This window comes from Brassica napus, chromosome A8 (genome assembly GCF_020379485.1).
Source record: "Brassica napus cultivar Da-Ae chromosome A8, Da-Ae, whole genome shotgun sequence".
NCBI lineage: Eukaryota > Viridiplantae > Streptophyta > Magnoliopsida > Brassicales > Brassicaceae > Brassica > Brassica napus.
The window spans coordinates 6,129,729-6,150,164 of NC_063441.1; the positions used below are offsets into that span (position 1 = coordinate 6,129,729).

The window sequence follows — 20,436 nt, forward strand, 5'->3', positions numbered from 1 at the left end:
CCCAGGACAGCAATAGCAGCATATTGGATCTACAATGCAACGTAGACCACAAAAGAAAATGCCTTAGCAATCATTGCATCGTCTAAAGCTTCTTTCCAAAATTTAAGACAAGGGATTTATCAATTAAAGAAGGTTTGTTACGATACAAATTCTATGTTAACTTTGATACTGATAATGGTCAGTTTGGAAATATAAAAAAAGGATTTTATCAAATTAGTATTTTTTTTTTTTGTTTTAAAATTCTACCAAATCCCCTCCCCATCAAAATCTCTATCTGAAATTCCATCAAAATATTTGAAACCCACTAAATCCCACTAAGTCACTTTTTAAAGAATTAATGAGAAACAGCAATCAAAATAGAGATTCAAGACACATTCATGAGAAACAGCAATAAAATGAATCAATTCTTGAGATTCAAGACACATTCATGAGATACAGCAATAAAAATTATCAGACTAATCCTAATCCATTAGTGATGATAACTAATCGCCTAACACAACCCACATCCTTGCAGTAACAGAAACAACAGTTGCAACATCTTTTTTAGTGGCCTACGATGTCCAAAAATATCTCTAATAATCTCTTTCTTAAGTTTTATAGGCATATGAGACACTGTTGTTCTTCTCTTAACCATCTCTGCCCAGATCAGATAACCTTATTTCTGGGTTATATTCATAACCCTTGAAGTTGCAACTGAGATTTTTACATCTCTTAGTCAATTATAGAACTCGTCAGTATAAAGACGACGATCATTGATCTTTGAATCAATGTAATGTTCTTTTCTGGTTTCTCTAAACCATCATCGATGGAAACTCAGTTCAATATTCTCCATGTCAACTAATCACTGGGACTTTAAATTTTCTTTAGTGAAATCTGACTGATTGTATTGTTAATTAGAAGCAGTGAATCCATTGAGAAACTCAACGAGAATGTTTCTGTATGTTTGTTTCTCAAAAGTTTCTTATAAGGTCTTTGAAATAACACATGTCGAGGTGGTATTCTGTGTGGACAATTTTTAACTACAAATTGATGCAAAGCATTCTAAAATCTATTTCATAAATTTTTGTTTTAAAACATTGTTTAGGTTTGAATAACACTGGATTTGATTTATGTTTAATAAATTGTTAATTGAATAACATGAGATTACAAGTGATTTTAAATGATTTCACATAAACTCCACATTCGATAACACTTGATTTGAAACTTTTATTTTAAATCATCAATTGAATAATATGGGATTTTAAGAAAAAATCAAAATTCTCTAAAATCTTCAGTTCAATACATCCCTCTAAAATAAACTCATTCGTTTAGTGGATTTTTAACATAAAAGTTAGTTGACAAAAAAAGCAAAATCATATTTTCATTTTTTTAACAAATACAACTTTTCTTATAAAACCGTAGAAAACACATTTTCATCAATATTATAAAAAAAAATGAAAGCAATTTTATACTGAAGCTGCAAATTCATTTTTTAGCTATAGTTGTGAAATCTTATTTCTCGCCCTAACAACAAATTACATTTTTATAAGAATTAATACTTTCACCAAAACTCCAAAATCAAGTGGCAAGTTTTTTTTTAAAAAAATTATTAAAACTAGTATATAGAACAAAGATTTAATAGATGCATTATCTAGATGAACACGCAAAAGTTAAGAAGAACAACCAAAAATTGAAAGATTTAATAGATGCATTATCTAGATGAACACGCAAAAGTTAAGAAGAACAACCCAAAATTGAAAGAAAGAACGTGTAGATAGAACGTGGTACATGACTCATGAGTAAATGAACGAACAATCTGAGTCTTAGCAAGAACAATTTCACAGTGATAGTACAAATCTAGGTTTAATTTATATTTTAATATATAATTTAGACTGGTATCATAATTCTGGTTAGCTAATTTAAATGTCTTCGAGAAAAAAGTTCTAAAACAGAACGCTGTCACAGTCTCATTAAGTTTTCTAGAACGGATTATCGATGGAACATAAGAGCTGAAAAGGTGTCTAAACCACATATGAGTAAAAAATGTCTTTGTAGTGCGACCTTGTTGGTAAAATAAGTGGTGTGAGATTTCCCTGGAATGGGCTATAATTCATCTGCATCGTCGTCGTCCTCATCTTCTGAATCTGTTTCACTGAATTTAGAATGCAAAATACGGAATCATGTTACATTTCGAGAAGATAAGATTGTGAGATTCTCTTATTCTCAGTGATGAATGGTTTTAATATATTAAACTGATTCTAAAACATATACTTAAAGAGTCCCCTTCAAGATGGAAATGTGGAAGATGAATAATTATTTTACTAACCTTGATTTGCTGCAGTGGTTACTTAAAGTTTGACACAGAACCTTGCGGGCATCTCCTACTTTTAGTGATCCATTCTTTATTACCTCAGCAAGCTGCCATCCCTCATCAACATCAACGAAATTTGGTATAATTCTACTCGTCACTTAAAAGTAGAGTCAGCAGAAAGTTTACCTCATCTTCCGTTTCCTCCAGCAATCTGTGTTAATCAATTACATAGAGATTTTACAAGAGTTTAAAGAAATATTAAGCTGGAACAAGATACTGCGGATGTTCTCGATTGTCTTACCTTCCGCAATAAGTTGAAATGTCATTTGCATGCGCTTTAGCTTCTTGTTTATCTATGAAAACACACAAACACGGAACATTAATCCCAAACAAGTCTCTAAACCTACTAATAATAACTAGAGAGATAAAGGCTTCACAGCCACAATACTTATTCCAGAATCTTCCTCGATCAACAGTTTAAGAAGAAGCACCTAAGCTTAATTTATTAAAATAACATTATTGAAGCAGCTGGAGAAGCCAAATGTGTGATGAACAGATTGTAAAATTTAAAAGGAAATAGACATTACTTGTTAGATTGTCAAAACTTTCCACTTTGACCCATTCTCTATTTTTAGATTCAACCTGCGGAAATGTTGGAGTTAGAATCGAATTGATAGATCAAAAGGAATTATACACGAACTTGGCTTACCTTTTGTAGAGTATAGTCCTGCATTCTATCACACAGACCGTCCAGCAAATCAACCACCCTCAGGTCGCTCATTCTATTTGAATTTGAAAAAATAGATATACAGGGACAAATTAACAAATGGTTAAGAAAAATTGTTAGATTATTTGCATTTCATCGTAGCTGCTAACTACTAATCCATGTTACATTCTTGAAAGCAATCAAGCATACAGTCCACACTTGTAGTAAGGATCACAATTACAAATATGCCCAATAAGTTCTCTTGTCTCATGTTTCCAAAAGTATTACAAAAAGTCTAAGCGGACAAGGATGCGTGATTGACGTACCTATAATCAATAACTTTTCCCTCACGCTGGCCTTTAGAATTGAGTCTGTTTCTCAAATCAAGATGGTTTCGTGGTTTTTCCTGTTTAAGACTTAACACATCAAAAGGTTGAACTAGCATTGAAACAGAAACAGGGAGGCTTCGAATACTATTGTAATTTTGTATTACCTTCAAAAGCTGTGACTCCAATTCCTCCTGCACAGCATCGACACCCACCCATATTAGTGCGAGGGAAGTAGATCAGAGACTAGGGAAATAAAACATCGAGAGAGATTCCAAGCGAGCATACCGCGACGGCGTTGCAAGCAGAACATTTGTCATCAACGGAGACTCCAAAGGAGAAAATGGTGATAACAACTACGGTGAAGATCACCAGCTTCGCCATCCTTCGATTTCTTCCTTCGGATCTGTAGTAAATTAGATTATTTTTATATGTAAGAAAACACGTCATCGCTATGCTTTGAACCAATGATATCACGATTTGTAGCCACGTAACTCACTCTTCACTTGTTGCCAACGTTTTTTTTTTTTTTGCACAACTTGTTGCCAACGTTAATACTGATTGTTATCAATTTAAATAATTACTAGATTTTGATCCGCGCTTTCAAAACGCAGATTTTTTTTTCAATTGACAAATATTTACTAAATGTCATATTTTTATATATTTGTATTTTATTTTATAAAAAACTTAAAATTTTTATTTTTATTTATTGTATTTCATTTTAAATGACTATTTATGTTTAAAAAATTAAACTTTATTTCTTTAATGAATTAAGTTGTTATAATTCTGATAAATTAATTTTATTACGTGGTTAATATTTTAATATAAAAAAATTATATACTTTTAATAAAGATTTATATTTTTCAATGAAAAAATTCAATTTTTTATGAATCCTTAAATTATATTAAGAAAAGAAAAAAAAATAATTAATAATAGTGGAAAAAAAATTATTTGAACTTAGACTCAACGGCCCAAAGGAAAAAAAAATGAGAGAATTAGATCGGATTTCTTAATCGGCCCAAATGGCCCAAGAGAGATCTGCTGTGGGCTAGATCCGGAAAAATGACCCAATATAGATGTGTTATTAATATTACTTGATTGTCCTTAATGAAACATGCAATGTTAATAAATAAAAAGGCAGATTAAGGTAAAAAAGACAATAGGATCCTGCTTTAATAGTATAAATCATTTAACCCCATTAAAAACTAACTACCGCTTTACAAGGCGATTTTCAAAAGTCTCTAGGAGAATTTCGATCGATCACGAATCTTGCACCAAATTTCAATCCTTCGACATGCAATCCGAAAATCAATATCCTGATCCTAATTAGGACAACTACCAACAAGCAGATCCTACAAAGATCATCTTGAAAGCTCTCCAAAACCTCAAGCTTGGAGCAGACAAGGAGAAGTGGATTGAGAAGGACCACCGACGCTGTCTGGTAGCCAAGGGTCTTAACCCTTTCCATCAAAACCCAGCGGAGATGAAGGTTGCTCTGTCAAGGATTTGGCAACTTGTCAGGAAGGTGGAGAGCCAAATCAATGATGATGGAATGGTCAATTTTTATTTCGAAAAGGATCAACATCTGCTGAAAGTGCTGGATAAACAGCCATACACTTACCGGGGATGGATCGTTGCTCTAGACCGATGGTCGAACAGAAGTCATCCGACCTTCCTTAGGCAAATCCCGTCCAGAGTAAGAATCTTCAACCTCCCTGACATGTATCGATGCTATGGAATTGTGGACAGTATTGGATCAAAGCTGGGACATGTGGATGAAGTTACTATCATAGAGCCCACTTCTGTAAAGGAAGCTGAGGTTTGGGTAAAAATTCTCTTTGATGAAGATGATGTCATTACTCTTACAAGAACACTGGAGCTCTTGAAACATCAGCCACCAGTCGAACTCGAATTTAGATACTTGGGGCTCCAGAAGTTCTGCATGCTTTGTGGAAGTCTAAAGCATGGGTATGAAGCTTGCGATGTGTCTCCCCAATTGCAGCAAAGACAATATGAGCTAATGGATATTGGTTCTAATCCATATGTAACTGCTCAAGAAAAAAGGGCGGCAATTGGAGAGTACATTACTTCAATGGAGGTCGGTCAATCATCTGGCACTACTGCAACTGGGCACACAAGCCTGGATCAGAGCAAAGATCGTAATATACAGACGGAAGATCTCAGCATCGTAGGAGAGCAGGAGCAGACTGTTGGTACGATTGCTCTTGTGCAAGTGGTGCCGCCTACGCCTCCGGAACCAAGTATTCAAGAGATTCAGCAAAGCCATATGGAGCATCTCCCAACTCAGCATATGGAGATATCATCTACTCTACCTGATCAAGGCACAAAGCGGAAGACTCCAGAAGATCCTGAAACCCAAGCTACATCTTCATTGGCAAAAAGACAACAAACTGAGCATTCTGATTATAGTTTGATGGTTCGCCTCAAACCATCACAGGCGGCATGAAGATCTTACACTGGAATTGTCAAGGTTTGAGAAGCCCCTTGACAATTCCCCACCTAAAGGACATTAAAAGGTCCTACAATCCAGATATAATGCTTCTCGTAGAAACTAAAAATGTAGATACTGTAGTACAAGACTTAGCTAAGGATTTGGGTTATAAGAATTTTTTGGTCATCCTGGCTAACGACAGTAGCGGAGGTGCGGCTTTCTTTTGGAATGATGGGGTTGGGCTTAGTTTTTTGGGTAACCCCTCTCTGTATAATACTGATATGTGTGTACAAGAAGGCACCAATACTTTTTGGTTGTCTTATATCTATGGAAATCCAGTTGTAAAGTACCGCAATCGCCAACGGCACAGCATTATATCTTCTGAAAATGCAGGCTATTTTCAGAATAAGCCAAGGTTGATGTTAGGTGACTTCAATGAATTAAAGACAAGACAAGACAAGAGAAGCAGGACAGCTTAACTCGGTTAGTCACTTCCTTATCTCCTTTCAACAGAATGCTTTGCGCTCTTGGTCTTCACGATATTAAAACCATAGGTGGAAGATTTACTTGGATTGGCAAAAGGTCAAAATATTTGATTATGTCTAGAATGGATAGAGCAGTAGCTAATAGTGATTGGCTAGAAATGTACCCGACAGCTACTGTAACTCTTCTGCCTTGGATAGGATCTGACCACAGACCTCTGCTTCTTAGCATAAATGCTACTAAATGGAAAAAGGTCAATCTTTTCAGATATGATACGAGATGGAGACTCCTGCCTGATTTCAACCAAGTAATTGAGCATGCCTGGAATCAAGACTGTGCCAATGTCACATATAGGGACATTCATTCTATCATCAGAAAATGTCGCAGAGCTTTGTCAAACTGGAAGAGCAAGAGGAACACTAACTCAAGGAAGGTGATTGAGCAATTAAAAGTGGATATTCAGAAAGCCTATGAATCTCCTGCCATATATTATATTTATCTCCAAACTCTAAAAGCTCAACTCCAACTTCAATACAGGATGGAAGAAGAGTATTGGAGACCAAAAAGCAGAATTTTATGGCTACAAGCAGGCAATAAGAACATGAAATATTTTCATGCCAAAACGAAGCAGAGACGAAGTTACAACAGAATCCTCCACATTCAGGATGATGAAGGGAAGCATTACTCAACTGTCAAAGATATCCATTCTCATATTCTCAAGACATGCACAACATCGATGGGCAAGCTATGACGTGCACATCAATGGATAAGCTAAATCACAATTTAGGTAAGTTAGCTTATAGATAATTTCAAATCAGTACTTATAAAGTTATACTATCCTTTTGTTTCCTCCTGCTACAACACATCGTTTTTTTTTTTGGAACGCTATGTCAGCATTTGTTTTTACACGAGTAAACGTGGGGTTTAAGATTCTAAGACACATTATGACTTAATTCATAAGTCATAATTAATTAGGCTAGATTTTATTATTTCATGTGCTTTGTGATAATGGCTTTGTAATGACGAATATTTTTGTTTCAAAACTTTGGATTTCAGTTACATAACTAAATATATTTTTATTAGAACCAATACATTTACACATGTTTTCCTTTTTCAAGTTATATATTCTAATCAGAAATATTATACTAAACTAATGTATAATTTTCTTAGATGTGACATCAGGAGGGACAAAACCAGTAATTCGACCTTATATATACAGCAATAATTATATCTAATTGAGACCACTATAACGGTGACAGTATCTAAGTTAAAACAAAACTAGATCTCGACCCGCACGACCGTACGGGTTTTTTAATTACTAAAATATTTTAGATTATGCAATAAAATATATTAATAAATTAATATAATTTAGTGTTATATATTATCTAATTTTATAATAATAATTTTGTGGCGTATGATATTATTACTATAAAATTTATAAAATTTGTATTTTTGTAACAAAATTTATTTTAAAAACATTATTATGTAACAATATTGATTTACATAATTTTTATTTTATTTCTAAATTTGAAATATATATATAGAAATGAAATTAAGCTGAACCGAGAATTTGGTATAAAATGATTAATTAAACCAATTTAGTATAGATGTTTAAATAATAAATCGAATTGGTTTTCAACTCAGAGAATACACAGATGTTAATAACAGCAGACTAAAATCTTATATATACGATATGAATAAATATTAAATGTTTCATCTATGAAGGCATGTGTAATTAATTGTATTACATGGTAAAAATATTTAAAGGTATGACTTCTAAGTTGTCTAAATTAAAAAAATTACATATGAAATAAGTCATAATTTATGTGCTAAATAGATAAGATACTTTCATTTTTAAATTAGAAATAAAGACAAATATTTCTTTTAAAAACATTTTTTAAATATTTTAAAATTTGTGATATTAGTTTAATATAATACTTTTCACTTAAATTTTGATCCTTAACTAATAATATTTTCAAATTAAAATTTTGTACATGATTTAAATTATTACATGTGAACTATAACATTGTTGTGTTTTAAAATATTATATTAAACAATTTGTAATATGGTAAATATTACAATTAATCATGTAAACAAAGAATTATGTGTGTAAAATAAAACTAATCACCCACACGGTTTTGCGGGTCAAGATCTAGTTTTCATTTTTAAATTAGAAATATGAACGAATATTTATTTTTTAATTTTTTTAAATATTTCTTAAATATAATTTTGAAAATTGAATCAATTAAAAATTGTTATTATTATTAAAATATTTTTAACAGTATTTTATATAATTATTAATTTTTATTTACAATCAAAACTAAATTAATATTTTTTGTCATCAACTAACTAAAATTTAGTTTATAATTATATGTTTTGAATTAAAAATTTAATTAACTAATCTCGGAAATATATTTTAAAAAGATTCCAAAAGATATTTGAAAGATTTTATTAGATATGTCTTTAAAATATCTGTTAGTATTTTAAATAAAAATAAAGATATTTAAAGATACTATAATTAAGTTATGTAAAATTTAATAAAATATATTAAATGTTATTGATATTGAACTATCATCAAAGTGCGTCCCCACTAAAATCTAGTCATATATCATATATATGGGTTTTAAATTCTGGAGGTTGATTATCAGTTGATCATATATGTACATAATGTCTAAGAAGCGATTATAAACTAAAGCCGACTGCTTTGATGGTTCTTTTCAGGTGAAATGCTTCAAATAATCGAGCTGGGTCATCAGTTGATCATATATATATGATGACGTAAGTGACTACAAGAAACTAAAACAGAGGTTTTATGGTTCATTCCAGGTGAAAACAGAATGAATTAAATTATAGTAACCGGTTCAGAATTGGAACTATACCGTCATGTATTTGTCTAAGGACTGGTTTGATAATGGTTTATATTACCAACATTGATTTCACATATTTAATTGAATAAGGAAGCAAATATATGTTTGTTAACCGAACCGTATTATTAGGCGTGGATGGGAATATTTGGAGTGATATAGTAAGACATATTATTAGTAATGAATAAATAATAACTGATTTCCAGTGATGGTCCATTTTTTAAAAAATCACACATGAATCAAAGTTGTGACTTCTGTTTTAATATATTAGAAGGGTTTATTGATATATGCTCAGTTGATTTTGATTTTGAGAACAAAAAGGTTGATGAAAAATTAGTCAAAAGTTTTAAAAGAAAGGAATTAGTGAAAAAATAATTATTTAGTGAATATACGTAAAATAGTTCAACAATAATAGAAAACTTCTATTAAAAAGGAGAAAAATTTATTTATGATAATGTTTTTTTTGGATTTCATCAAGTTTTAAAAAGTAAAAGAAAATGATTGAAAATCACACACGCGAATTAACACGTAATCAAAACAAATATTTTAAAAATAAATAGTTGGGAAAACAAAATATAATATGATATAATAAATAACAATAAATATAAAATACAAAGGAAATTATTATACTCTAAATAATTGTATCCTTACAAAAACATTCATGTACTGATCCCATAAAAATACAAACATAAATTCAATATTGATATAATAATAAAAATATATGTTTGTACAGTATCAAAGAGTGAGACACAATATAAAAAAATACAAAAAATAAAGTATAAATAAAAATAGATGACTTAACATAAAACAAATATTTTGAAAACCTAACCTATTAGAAAAAAGCAACAGACCATAAACCATTTTAACAATCACATTAAAAAAAATTCACTTGACTAAATTAACATAAGGGTGAATATTTAAAATACAAAATAAGATTAGAACTTGAGTGGGTTTCGATAGCACCTGTGATTGGTCGGTTTACAACTCTCATTATGATTGGTTGACACTATAATTGTCGAAATTAATTAAAAAATTCTTAAAATAGTGGCACAATAATGTAATTATCTCCGAAAACCAAACAGATAATTTTATTATGAATTCTGATTTCTTAGTATAGACTAGTAGCAAAACTAGTAATAAGATTGAGTTTTAGGGGTTAAAAAAAGAGCGGATCATCGATTATAACTTGAGTGGGCTTCGATAGGGCTTGTGATTGGTCAGTTTATAACCTTCATTACGATTGGTTGGCATTATAATTGCCGAAATTAATTAAAAAAGTTCTTTAAAAAGTAGTGGTATGGTAATGTAATTATCTCCAAAAACTAAGGACATAATGATTCTTATTTAATAATATAGATTCAATAATTCTGGATTTATAAAAAACTTTTGTAAATATCAAGTTCAATAAGAAAAGACTTGAGATAAAATGGAATTTTCCCAAATTATCAAATCCAATAAGCCTCCTAAGTTATTGACTTATATATCAACCCATTTTAGAGTTGCACATATATGTGACTCAGGTGATTCATTAGATTCTATTTTCTTTTAAATACAGTGGTCATGCGTGCTTCTCGTTTGTAGTTATTGAATAATTCAAATACAAGTATTTAACTTCGCACTATTTTCGACTTAACCTAAGTTTATCCATTTTACCTCTTTCAAACACTTACCTACCACATGTTGTCATATTCGAATACTTTTAACTATCACAAAATAAAAGTATTGATTTCAACAAATTTTTGGTTTTTGTTTCTCCTTTTCAGTTTATCAAGGCCTTCGGTTTTTTCGCCGTTGGCTTTGGAGAAATTTCAAACTGTAACAACTTTTTGTTTGAAGTTCAAATTGTAACAACACGGTTAGAATTACTTTTCTTTTTCTTTGTTTTTTCTGTGCTTCTGAGTTTCTCATAAATGGCCAATGTGAAACAAAGTGGTTTAGTTTACCTCCATGGAGATCTTGAACTCCAAATCATTGAGGCACGATACTTGCCCAACATGGACCTTCACTTTGAAAGGATCCGTCGTGTTTTCAACACATTAAATTTGTTCGATAAGCATAGTTCTTCTCCTAAGGGTAGCCATAGGCGTACACGTAACAATATAATCACTAGTGACCCATATGTAACTGTTTGCCTCGCCGGGGCCACGGTAGCCCGTACCCGTGTTATTTCAAATTCCCAAAATCCTGTCTGGAGCGAGCATTTTAAAATTCCATTGGCACATCCAGTCTCTCAAATTGAGTTTTATGTAAAGGATAACGATGTATTCGGAGCAGATCTGATCGGAATCGCAACAGTCTCTACTGCTAAAATTAAACTGGGTGAGACGATCAACGGATGGTTCCCGATCATTGGCTCGCCGAAACCAGATTCTGCTGTTCGATTGGAAATGAGATTTGTACCGTATGAAAAGAACCCTCTTTATAATCATGGAATTACATCAACAGGAGTGGCTAATTGTTATTTTCCAGTGAGGACTGGTGGGCACGTCACTTTGTACCAAGACGCGCACGTGCACGACAACATGCCAGAAATTGAGTTAGAAGACGGAGTTTTGTACCAGCACGAGCGATGCTGGGAAGACATATGCCACTCAATTTTGGAGGCTCACCACATGGTCTACGTTATTGGTTGGTCCATTTTCCACAAAGTGAAGTTGGTGAGGGATCAGTCGCGGAAACTACCCAATGGCGGGGATCTCAGTCTCGGTGATCTGTTAAAGTATAAATCACAAGAAGGTGTCAGGGTGCTGTTGTTGGTATGGGATGATAGAACTTCTCACAGCAAATTTTTCATTAACACGGTAACAAATCTATAGATTACATTGTTTTGTTATAAAAAGTCTTTGATTCTGAGAATTTGCTTCTTACTTTTTATTATAGACGGGAGTAATGCAAACGCATGATGAAGAAACTCGGAAATTCTTCAGGCGCTCTTCAGTTACGTGTGTGCTATCGCCCCGTTACGCTAGTAGTAAGCTTAGCATTTTCAAGCAGCAGGTATGCTTTTTGTTGTGTTTGTATTACTACTTTTTTTGTTTTTTTTTCCCTTTCTTCAAAAGAACTTTATAACAGTGATGCAGAACTGTGCATATATTTTACCTAAGTTATATATTTCATGATGATGATCCTGCAGTATTTTAATGGCATATGGACTAGGTTGTGGGCACTGTCTTTTCGCATCATCAAAAATGTGTAATTGTCGATACACAAGCATCCGGTAACAACAGAAAGATAGCTGCTTTTATTGGAGGACTTGATCTGTGTGATGGTCGATATGACACACCTGAACATAGACTTTTCAAGGGTTTAGACACGGTCTTCCAGGGTGATTACCACAATCCCACATTTTCAGTAGGTTTTTTTTTTTTTTTTCATTCTTCTAAACTATTGAAGTTCTAGTTCAAATATGATAATCTCCAAACAAATCATGCATAGAGCATCTCCAACCTAGTTCTATAGTAACCTCTATAATACTCATTCTGTTTTGAAATGTAAGATGTTTTGGGTAGTAAACACTTATTAAGAAAATTTCTTTTCACCTAGAAAGTATCATTAAAATTATAAACTAAAAACTACTCAATCAATTACAAAATAAAACTATTAAATTTGATTGGTTACATAGTTTTCGATAAACTTAATGTTACCTAGAAAGATGAGAACATCTTATATATTAGAACATAAAAATTATTCTAAACATCTTAAATTTCAGAACAGAGGGAGTAGTATTTATGAGCAAATTTATTCCAAGTCATCTCTATTTATTAATCTAAAATAAAAATTGCTATTTTCTCTAAATATAAAGAAACAAGTAGTATTCCTCTATTTTTTTATTTTATATTTCAAAATTACTATCTAAAAATATAGGAATAAATCTCATCTTCGTTGTAGAAATTCTTCTAGTTTAGAAGAAAAATATAACAAAATAAGTAGAGATAGTGTTACATTTATAGAATTTCTACGTGTTTTAAGAAAAGAACTTCCACAAATGCTACATGCATATTCCACAAAGGTTACAAGCATTGTTCTTAAATAAAATAATCACAAAACTGTTCTAAAAGAAAACTACAACGAACTAAGCGGAGTTGGTCTAGAGGTACTTGGAGGAGAAAAATACAATACGGTACCCGCAGTTCGATTCCACTTGGTCACTGGGGATTTATATGATCGGCATGCCAAGGTCCTTCAGATTAGTCGGCTCCACTAAGTGGCATCGGAAACTGTGGTCCTCAGATTAGTCGGTCCCACTAATTAAGTGGAATCGGAAACTGTGGTTAATAAAAAAAAAACTACAACATTTATATTTTCACTTTAGTCTATATTTAGCTCGCACAAAAAAGTCTATATTTAGCAACTAACTTTAACTGTTTTTTTTTCTTCTAATCTCTGACATTTCGTTTTATTGCATAATAACCCCCAAGTACACCAAAACCCCTCTTATATTAAAAGTACTTAGAGCATGTTTAATGAAGGTTTTTATAGTGGGTTTCTTAGCGGAATATAAGAACCCGTCTCTTAACTTTTAACTAAAAAAATAAAGACCCAGTTCTTAAATTTCTTAATTTTTTTAATTAAAAATTAAGAATCGGATTCTTGTATTCCGCTAAGAACTCCACCCTAAAAACCCTCATTAAACATGCTCTTAGATCACCGAAACTTTTCCAAATTTAGCATACAATTTGACATTTTTTATATGTGCACAAATTCGGATGGAAGGGAGGAACCAAAGCACCTAGGCAACCGTGGCATGATCTTCACTGCAAAATTGAAGGGCCAGCAGCTTACGATATACTCATAAACTTTGAGCAACGTTGGAAAAAAGCTACAAAATGGTCTGAGATTGGACAAAAATTCAAGAGGGTGACTCGCTGGCACGATGATTCTCTGATAAAACTGGAACGAATCTCGTGGATTTTAAGCCCGTCTACAGCAGTTCCAACAAATGATACTTTATGGGTCTCTAAGGACGATGATAAGCAAAACTGGCATGTTCAGGTAAGTTAAGGTATTTACGTTACCACTTATCAATTGGTTGTTGAAGTCTTTGTGGCAAAACATTATAATATTTGTCTATGAATTCGACTAACATGCTCTCTCGTACGTAGATTTGGATATCTATATGAATAACTTTGTTTTTTATTCACTACAGGTCTTCAGGTCTATTGACTCAGGATCACTGAAAGGATTTCCTAAGGATGTTCATAAAGCTCACGCACAGGTCCTGGCATAAGAAAAACCCAATATTATTATCATTTTTTTCTGTGCAAGACTGCTTCTGTGTTAATCAAACTATTTTACTAAGAAGTTTTGCGTTACAATTATTGACAGAATCTAGTGTGTGCTAAGAATCTTGTGATTGAGAAGAGTATACAAACAGCTTACATCCAAGCTATCAGATCTGCACAACACTTTATATATATCGAGAATCAATATTTTATTGGATCATCATTTGTATGGCCGAATTACAAAGAAGCAGGTCTTTGAACACACTCGACTTGGTTAATATATAACAGATACCATTATTTTTAATTTTGTATAACTGTTTATATGCCTTTGTAGGTGCTGATAATCTAGTTCCCATAGAACTTGCACTGAAGATTGCCACCAAGATAAGGGCGAGAGAAAGATTTGCAGTATACATAGTGATTCCAATGTGGCCTGAAGGAGATCCTTCTTCGGCGCCTGTACAAGAAATTCTCTACTGGCAGGTACTTCAAAAATCATCTGAAAAAGGATATCGTTTTTTTCTGTGATTTATGAAGAAAGAATATAATCTCTTTCATGAAAACATTGAGGGAACGTCTATTTTTTCCGTGTGTATGCGTTTCCATGTTCTAGTGATTATAGTTCTAACGATTTTGTCTACGGGTTATTTATTACCTCTTATTCTTGCGCTAATGTAGGGGCAAACAATGCAAATGATGTATGAGATCATAGCACGGGAAATAAAGCACATGGACCTTGAGAATGTTAACCCTCAAGACTATCTCAACTTTTATTGTTTAGGTAACCGTGAGGAGCTGCCATCTGATCAAAATTGTGTATCAAGCAGCGGCGAAATGGTAACATTGCATCTTAGCAATTCCGTAGTTTGTTCAATATGAGGAATATCATAGTGTGTATTATTGATCAGGTCCCAGCATCTCAAAAATGGGGAAGGTTTATGATATATGTACACGCGAAGGGAATGGTAGTTGATGACGAGTATGTGTTATTAGGCTCTGCAAATATCAACCAGAGATCAATGGCAGGATCGCGAGACACAGAGATAGCAATGGGAGCCTACCAAAACCACCAAACATGGGGCCATAGGAATAAACACCCTCGTGGCCAGGTTTATGGTTACAGGATGTCGTTGTGGGCAGAGCACATGGGAAAGATAGATGATATATTCAAAGAACCTGAAACCCTGGAATGTGTGAAGAGAGTTAATATGATAAGTGAAGATAACTGGAAGAAATACACAGATGACAGTTTCGTTCCTTTACAAGGACATCTTCTTAAGTACCCACTCTCCGTTGATCACACTGGAAAAGTAATCCCTTTGTCTGGTTTCAATTCGTTCCCTGACGTTGGAGGTAAAATTCTTGGTACTCGAACCAATCTTCCAGATGTTCTCACCACATAACTCAACTACAACATTGGCTTGTTACATATACATTCGTGCAAAGCCTATTATTTGTTCACTATATACAAAATTTGGGACGTTAGTTTCTTTTCGTTTATCAGCATGAAGGTTTATAATTGTAATCAAAATCTCGAAAACTTTTTTGCCAAATATGTGAATTATCATATAAAATGAAGCATGATTGTAACATGTTACAATAGTTTTAAGACAGTCTAGAATTAACCTTGGCAAAAAAGAATAAAAACAAGGTTAGGTCTAGCCAGAAGAGCATTTCCATGATCTCCTCATGTAATTCTTCACAGGTGAGCTAGCCATCTCTGCATCAGAGGATGGAAGCTTTTTCTTTGCCGCTGTCCCAGAATGACATCCCGTACGCGACGATCAATAATCTTGAAAACTTGTGCAGGGGAGGTAGAGGTCGAGTCATGAAGGCGCTTGTTCCTTTCCTGCCATATGCTATAAACTGCAGCTTGTGAGGCTAGCCTGTTCAGGAGTCTAGATGTCTCTGAATCTCTGATGTTTAGCCATTCAGCAAAGGCCGTCCAGGTGTGAAAAGCTATCGGTCTTGCTCCCAATCTGTGTAGGACCATATGCCATAATTGCTCACTCCATTCACATCGCAAGAATAGATGATCCCTGTTTTCAACATAATTATTACATAGACAACATGTTAATGGGACAGGGATGCCCCATTGAGCTAACCTCTGTCGCGTTGGCAAGCGATCCTGGTGGGCCACCCATAGAGTAAAAGCATGCTTAGGTACAGAGCCTGAGAACCAGACACTAGATGTCCACGGTTTGACCGTATCTCTCGGTCTTAAGTCCTCCCAGGTGGCTTTTGCAGAGAATCTATGGAGACTGATTCCATTTGCCTCCCACACGTATGAATCTGGTTGATTTGAGCTTGAAGGGAGGGGGATTGTTGTGAGATAAATGTGTAGGTTTTCCGCAGCCGGAGAGCGAGCTCCCCTAAGCATCCATCCATGCTGATTGCAAGCAGTTGCCACAGAGGCATTTGATGCGATCGCTAGTTCTGTAGGACCCCTTGGCCCAAAATATTTAATTAATGGTCCCATTGGGGTCCAAGAATCCCACCAGAAGCTAATTTTCTCCCCATTACCGATATCAGCACGAATAAATCTCTCAGCAAGAGGACGAAGATGTAAAAGGGAGCGCCATGTCCAAGAGGTGGCAATATTCTCATCGATCTCCCAAATCTGGCTACCGCCAATTCTGTAAGCCTTCATCCAGTCAGCCCACAGCGACTGTGTATCATCAAACAATCTCCAGATAAGCTTTAGGCACAGCGTCTTGTTCCAAAGACCGAAATCCCTTAGTCCAAGACCACCCTCCTGTTTAGGGAGGCAAACCGTTTTCCAGGAGACCTTGGTGTTCACATGACCAGATATTTTGCCGCTCCAAAGAAAACTCGAACAGAGAGATTCTATTTGCTTGAGACACCCCTTAGGTAAGATGAAGGCCGATGTCCAGAAGTTTATAGAACCGTATATCACTGATGATATCAGCTGTTTCCTACCTGCAAAAGATAGAGTTTTGACAGACCATGCAGTGAAGCTTCTCTTTAATTTGTCAATTAACGGTCTATAATCTGAGATCCGTAGCTTCCGGTGCATTAGAGGGAGTCCTAGATAGCGAATAGGTAGTGAGCCGAGAGTGAAGCCTAGACTTGCCAAGTCGTCGGTTTCAGGCTGGGTCAGACCTGCTGCATATAATTCTGTCTTGGTTCTATTCATAGTGAGCCCTGACCACCTAGAGAATGCTTCAAATGTCTGAGCAATGTGATCCAGAGACTGTTTCTCTCCATCGAAGAAAACCATGATATCATCCGCAAAAGCGAGATGAGTGATATTGGGATCAGTGGCTTTAGGGTGAAAGCCAATAGAACCATCACTATACTTGACCCTCAGCATCTGCGAAAAAACCTCCAGAGCCAAAACAAATAGATACGGAGACAAGGGATCACCCTGTCGCAGACCCTTAGTTCCCTTAAAGTAACCACAAAGCTCCCCGTTTATTGCCACAGAGAATCTGGTCGTTGTTATGCATTGCTTTATGAGGTTCCGAAAAGTCAAGGGGAAATCCATCGCTTCTAGTGTGTTGAGAATGAAGCTCCAGTTCAATGTGTCAAAGGCTTTCCTCAAATCTACTTTCAGCATACATCGTTTAGAGATTGCCTTCCAGTTGTACCCCTGAACCAGTTCAGTAGCTAGTAAAACATTTTCAACAAGCAAACGGCCAGGAATGAAAGCAGATTGGGCATTGGAGATGAGCGTTGGCAGGACTTGCTTTAAACGGTTTGCTAAAAGCTTGGAGACCACCTTGTATACAGAATTGCAACAAGCAATAGGTCTAAATTCTGAGATCCTTGAGGCGTTTGTTATCTTTGGGACCAGGGTAAGGATCGTTGAATTCCACTGTTGTAATAGCTTCCCTGAACGAAAGAATTCACTAACTCCCTCAATCAAATCTTTACCCACAGTCTCCCACTGAGAGGAGAAGAATTCACCCGGGTATCCATCTGGTCCTGGCGCCTTATTCCTCGGTAGATCAAAGAAAGCTTGTTTGATTTCTGTGGCGGTGAAAGGGGCATCCAATAAAGCAATGGCAGTTAGGTCGCATTTTATTGAGACCAAGTCAGCGATGGCTTCCGGCGTAGAAGAAGTCAGGGTAACTTGTCCTCCTAGCATATCGGTGAAATATTGCACAGCGTGATTTTTGATGTCAGGGAGGGAGTCTATTACCGCATCGTTGGAGTCTAAGAAGAAAGAAATTTGATTGGTATCTCTTCTTGATTTGATCGTGTTGTGGTAAAACGCAGTGTTAGCATCGCCTAGAGAAGTCCACTGAACCCGTGATCTTTGCTTGAGGAAAGAGTCCTCCGCTATTGCCAGAGTAGACCATTTAGATTGCGCATCTCTCTCTGCCTCTGCATTTAGAGGGGAAGGGTCAGATAAGGTGACTTGCTGACATTGGATTAGATGCTCAAAAGCTTCAGAAACCCGCTTTTCCAGATTGGAGAAGTTGTCTTTGCTGAAGTTTCGAATAACTGGTTTGAGTGCCTTCAGTTTCTTTGAGATACACAGTTGTCGCGAGCCATGGAAAGAGAGAGAGTCCCAGCAAGCTTTAATCAAGACTTGGAAATCTGGATGCTGAGTTAGATGAGCGAAAAACTTGAAGGGCCTCTTCTGTTTAGGTCTCAGCTGATCTAAGAAAACACAGCATGGACTGTGATCTGAGATTCCGAGTTCACCAAACACACCAATAGATTCTGGAAATTTGATCAACCATGTATCATTTACCAAAATTCTATCTAGCTTCTTTGATACATGCTTGTTTGTCCAAGTGAAAGTGTTGCCGCAGAAAGGGAGATCAGATAATGAGCTTCGGTCAAGACATTCACTGAAGTCGCGCATCCCCCGCTTGGAAGAGAATTGATCAAAGTGGGAATGCTCTGAAGGTGAGATTATTTCGTTAAAATCACCCATCACCAACCATGGAACACCACTGCATTGAGGATCACATGAAATAGCTTCCAGTTCCGACCATAGAAGCCTTCTCTCACATTGATCATTTGAACCGTAGACTATAGAGACCATTATTTCTTGGACTGAAGTAGGAAGCTTGACCAGACAATTTACTAGCTGAAGAGATTTCGAGAGTATCCTAACAGAGACCGAACTGTGCCAGATTATCCAAATACGCCCCAGCTCTGAGAAATCATAGTTGTTGTCACAAAACCAACCCGGCAAAGAACGAGATACTATAGTCGCTGCATTTGCCGGCTGTACATGTGTCTCAATGAGACCTCCGAATATAGGTTTATTTTTCTTTAACCATTTCCTAAAACCACGCCGCTTTACAGAATCATTAAATCCTCTTATATTCCAACAAAAAAGATCCATATATAAGAGGTAAAAAGTTAGAGGTTTAAAGGGCCCCTAGCCCTAGACCTGACCTTCTGCAGCTTCTTGTGTCTTTTAGAGATCACTTCAATGAACTTGTCATGATCTTCACTTGGATTATCCTCATCTTCTGAGTACTCCGAAGATTCAGAGGTAGAGTTTTCTCCTGAAGTTGCATGTTTTGAAAGAAAGTGCTCCAAAAGTTGCATGTTTATTTCATGCAATTTTAGTTTAAATGAAACGTTACTGAGGGCTGTTTTTGGTCCGATCAACAAAAATCAATCTTATAATCATAACACAACAAGAATAATTCCCGACGAGAACTTGCAAAATACAAGTCGTAGACTTGTTGGAAATCCGCGAGGAATTCTCGATGGATTTCCGATAAACACCCATATATCAGGAGTATTCCAACGAATCCCGACAAAAATATATCTGTTAAGTAGCCAAAGTCTTATGTTTTGGAAGACGATCTAACAGTGAGGGATATGATCTCCCGTTTTGCTTTGTTTTCGTCATCGTCGATGGCTTCCGGGTTTGAGCGATTTCAGAGAAATCTACGTTGTTTTTTTTTGTAAACTGAAATCTACGTTGTTTCTTCGAGATTCTTACGAAGACGTATATCAGTGAAGGTTGTGTACTCAATTTCCTTTGCTTCCTTTACCGCAAGGACTCTAGGGTTTCTCCACGATTTTGAGGTGACCAAGTTTTAGATGTCAAAAGATTTTTCGGAAAATATTTTTGGTTGAACTCCTTGTCGCCTTGTG

General features: G+C 35.1%; 3 protein-coding genes across 4 annotated transcripts; 1 reads left to right on the forward strand and 2 right to left on the reverse strand.

Annotated features, from left to right (window-relative positions):
- Nucleotides 1-1,837: 1,837 nt before the first annotated feature.
- On the reverse strand, nt 1,838-3,757 carry LOC106361265 (protein canopy homolog 3). The gene is made up of 9 exons (XM_013800989.3): nt 3,611-3,757; nt 3,490-3,516; nt 3,323-3,402; nt 3,000-3,072; nt 2,878-2,932; nt 2,592-2,643; nt 2,477-2,501; nt 2,306-2,397; nt 1,838-2,131 (listed from the first exon to the last, which is right to left on the reverse strand). Exons 1-9 carry the CDS (start codon nt 3,704-3,706, stop codon nt 2,083-2,085), a joined length of 549 nt encoding a protein of 182 aa, XP_013656443.2. The 5' UTR covers nt 3,707-3,757; the 3' UTR covers nt 1,838-2,082.
- A 7,050-nt stretch (nt 3,758-10,807) lies between these two features.
- LOC106359851 (phospholipase D delta-like) lies at nt 10,808-15,883 on the forward strand. 2 transcript variants are annotated; one of them, XM_013799478.3, is made up of 9 exons: nt 10,808-11,922; nt 12,002-12,118; nt 12,278-12,472; nt 13,835-14,113; nt 14,268-14,336; nt 14,447-14,594; nt 14,678-14,826; nt 15,022-15,180; nt 15,252-15,883. In XM_013799478.3, exons 1-9 carry the CDS (start codon nt 11,032-11,034, stop codon nt 15,744-15,746), a joined length of 2,502 nt encoding a protein of 833 aa, XP_013654932.2. In that variant the 5' UTR covers nt 10,808-11,031; the 3' UTR covers nt 15,747-15,883. The 2 variants fall into 2 exon arrangements, with proteins under 2 accessions (XP_013654932.2, XP_022545800.1); XM_022690079.2 differs by having other exon boundaries at nt 15,259-15,423.
- A 159-nt stretch (nt 15,884-16,042) lies between these two features.
- On the reverse strand, nt 16,043-19,878 carry LOC125576890. Its single transcript, XM_048737407.1, has 3 exons — nt 19,718-19,878; nt 16,449-19,607; nt 16,043-16,382 (listed from the first exon to the last, which is right to left on the reverse strand). Exons 1-3 carry the CDS (start codon nt 19,876-19,878, stop codon nt 16,043-16,045), a joined length of 3,660 nt encoding a protein of 1,219 aa, XP_048593364.1.
- Nucleotides 19,879-20,436: the final 558 nt, after the last annotated feature.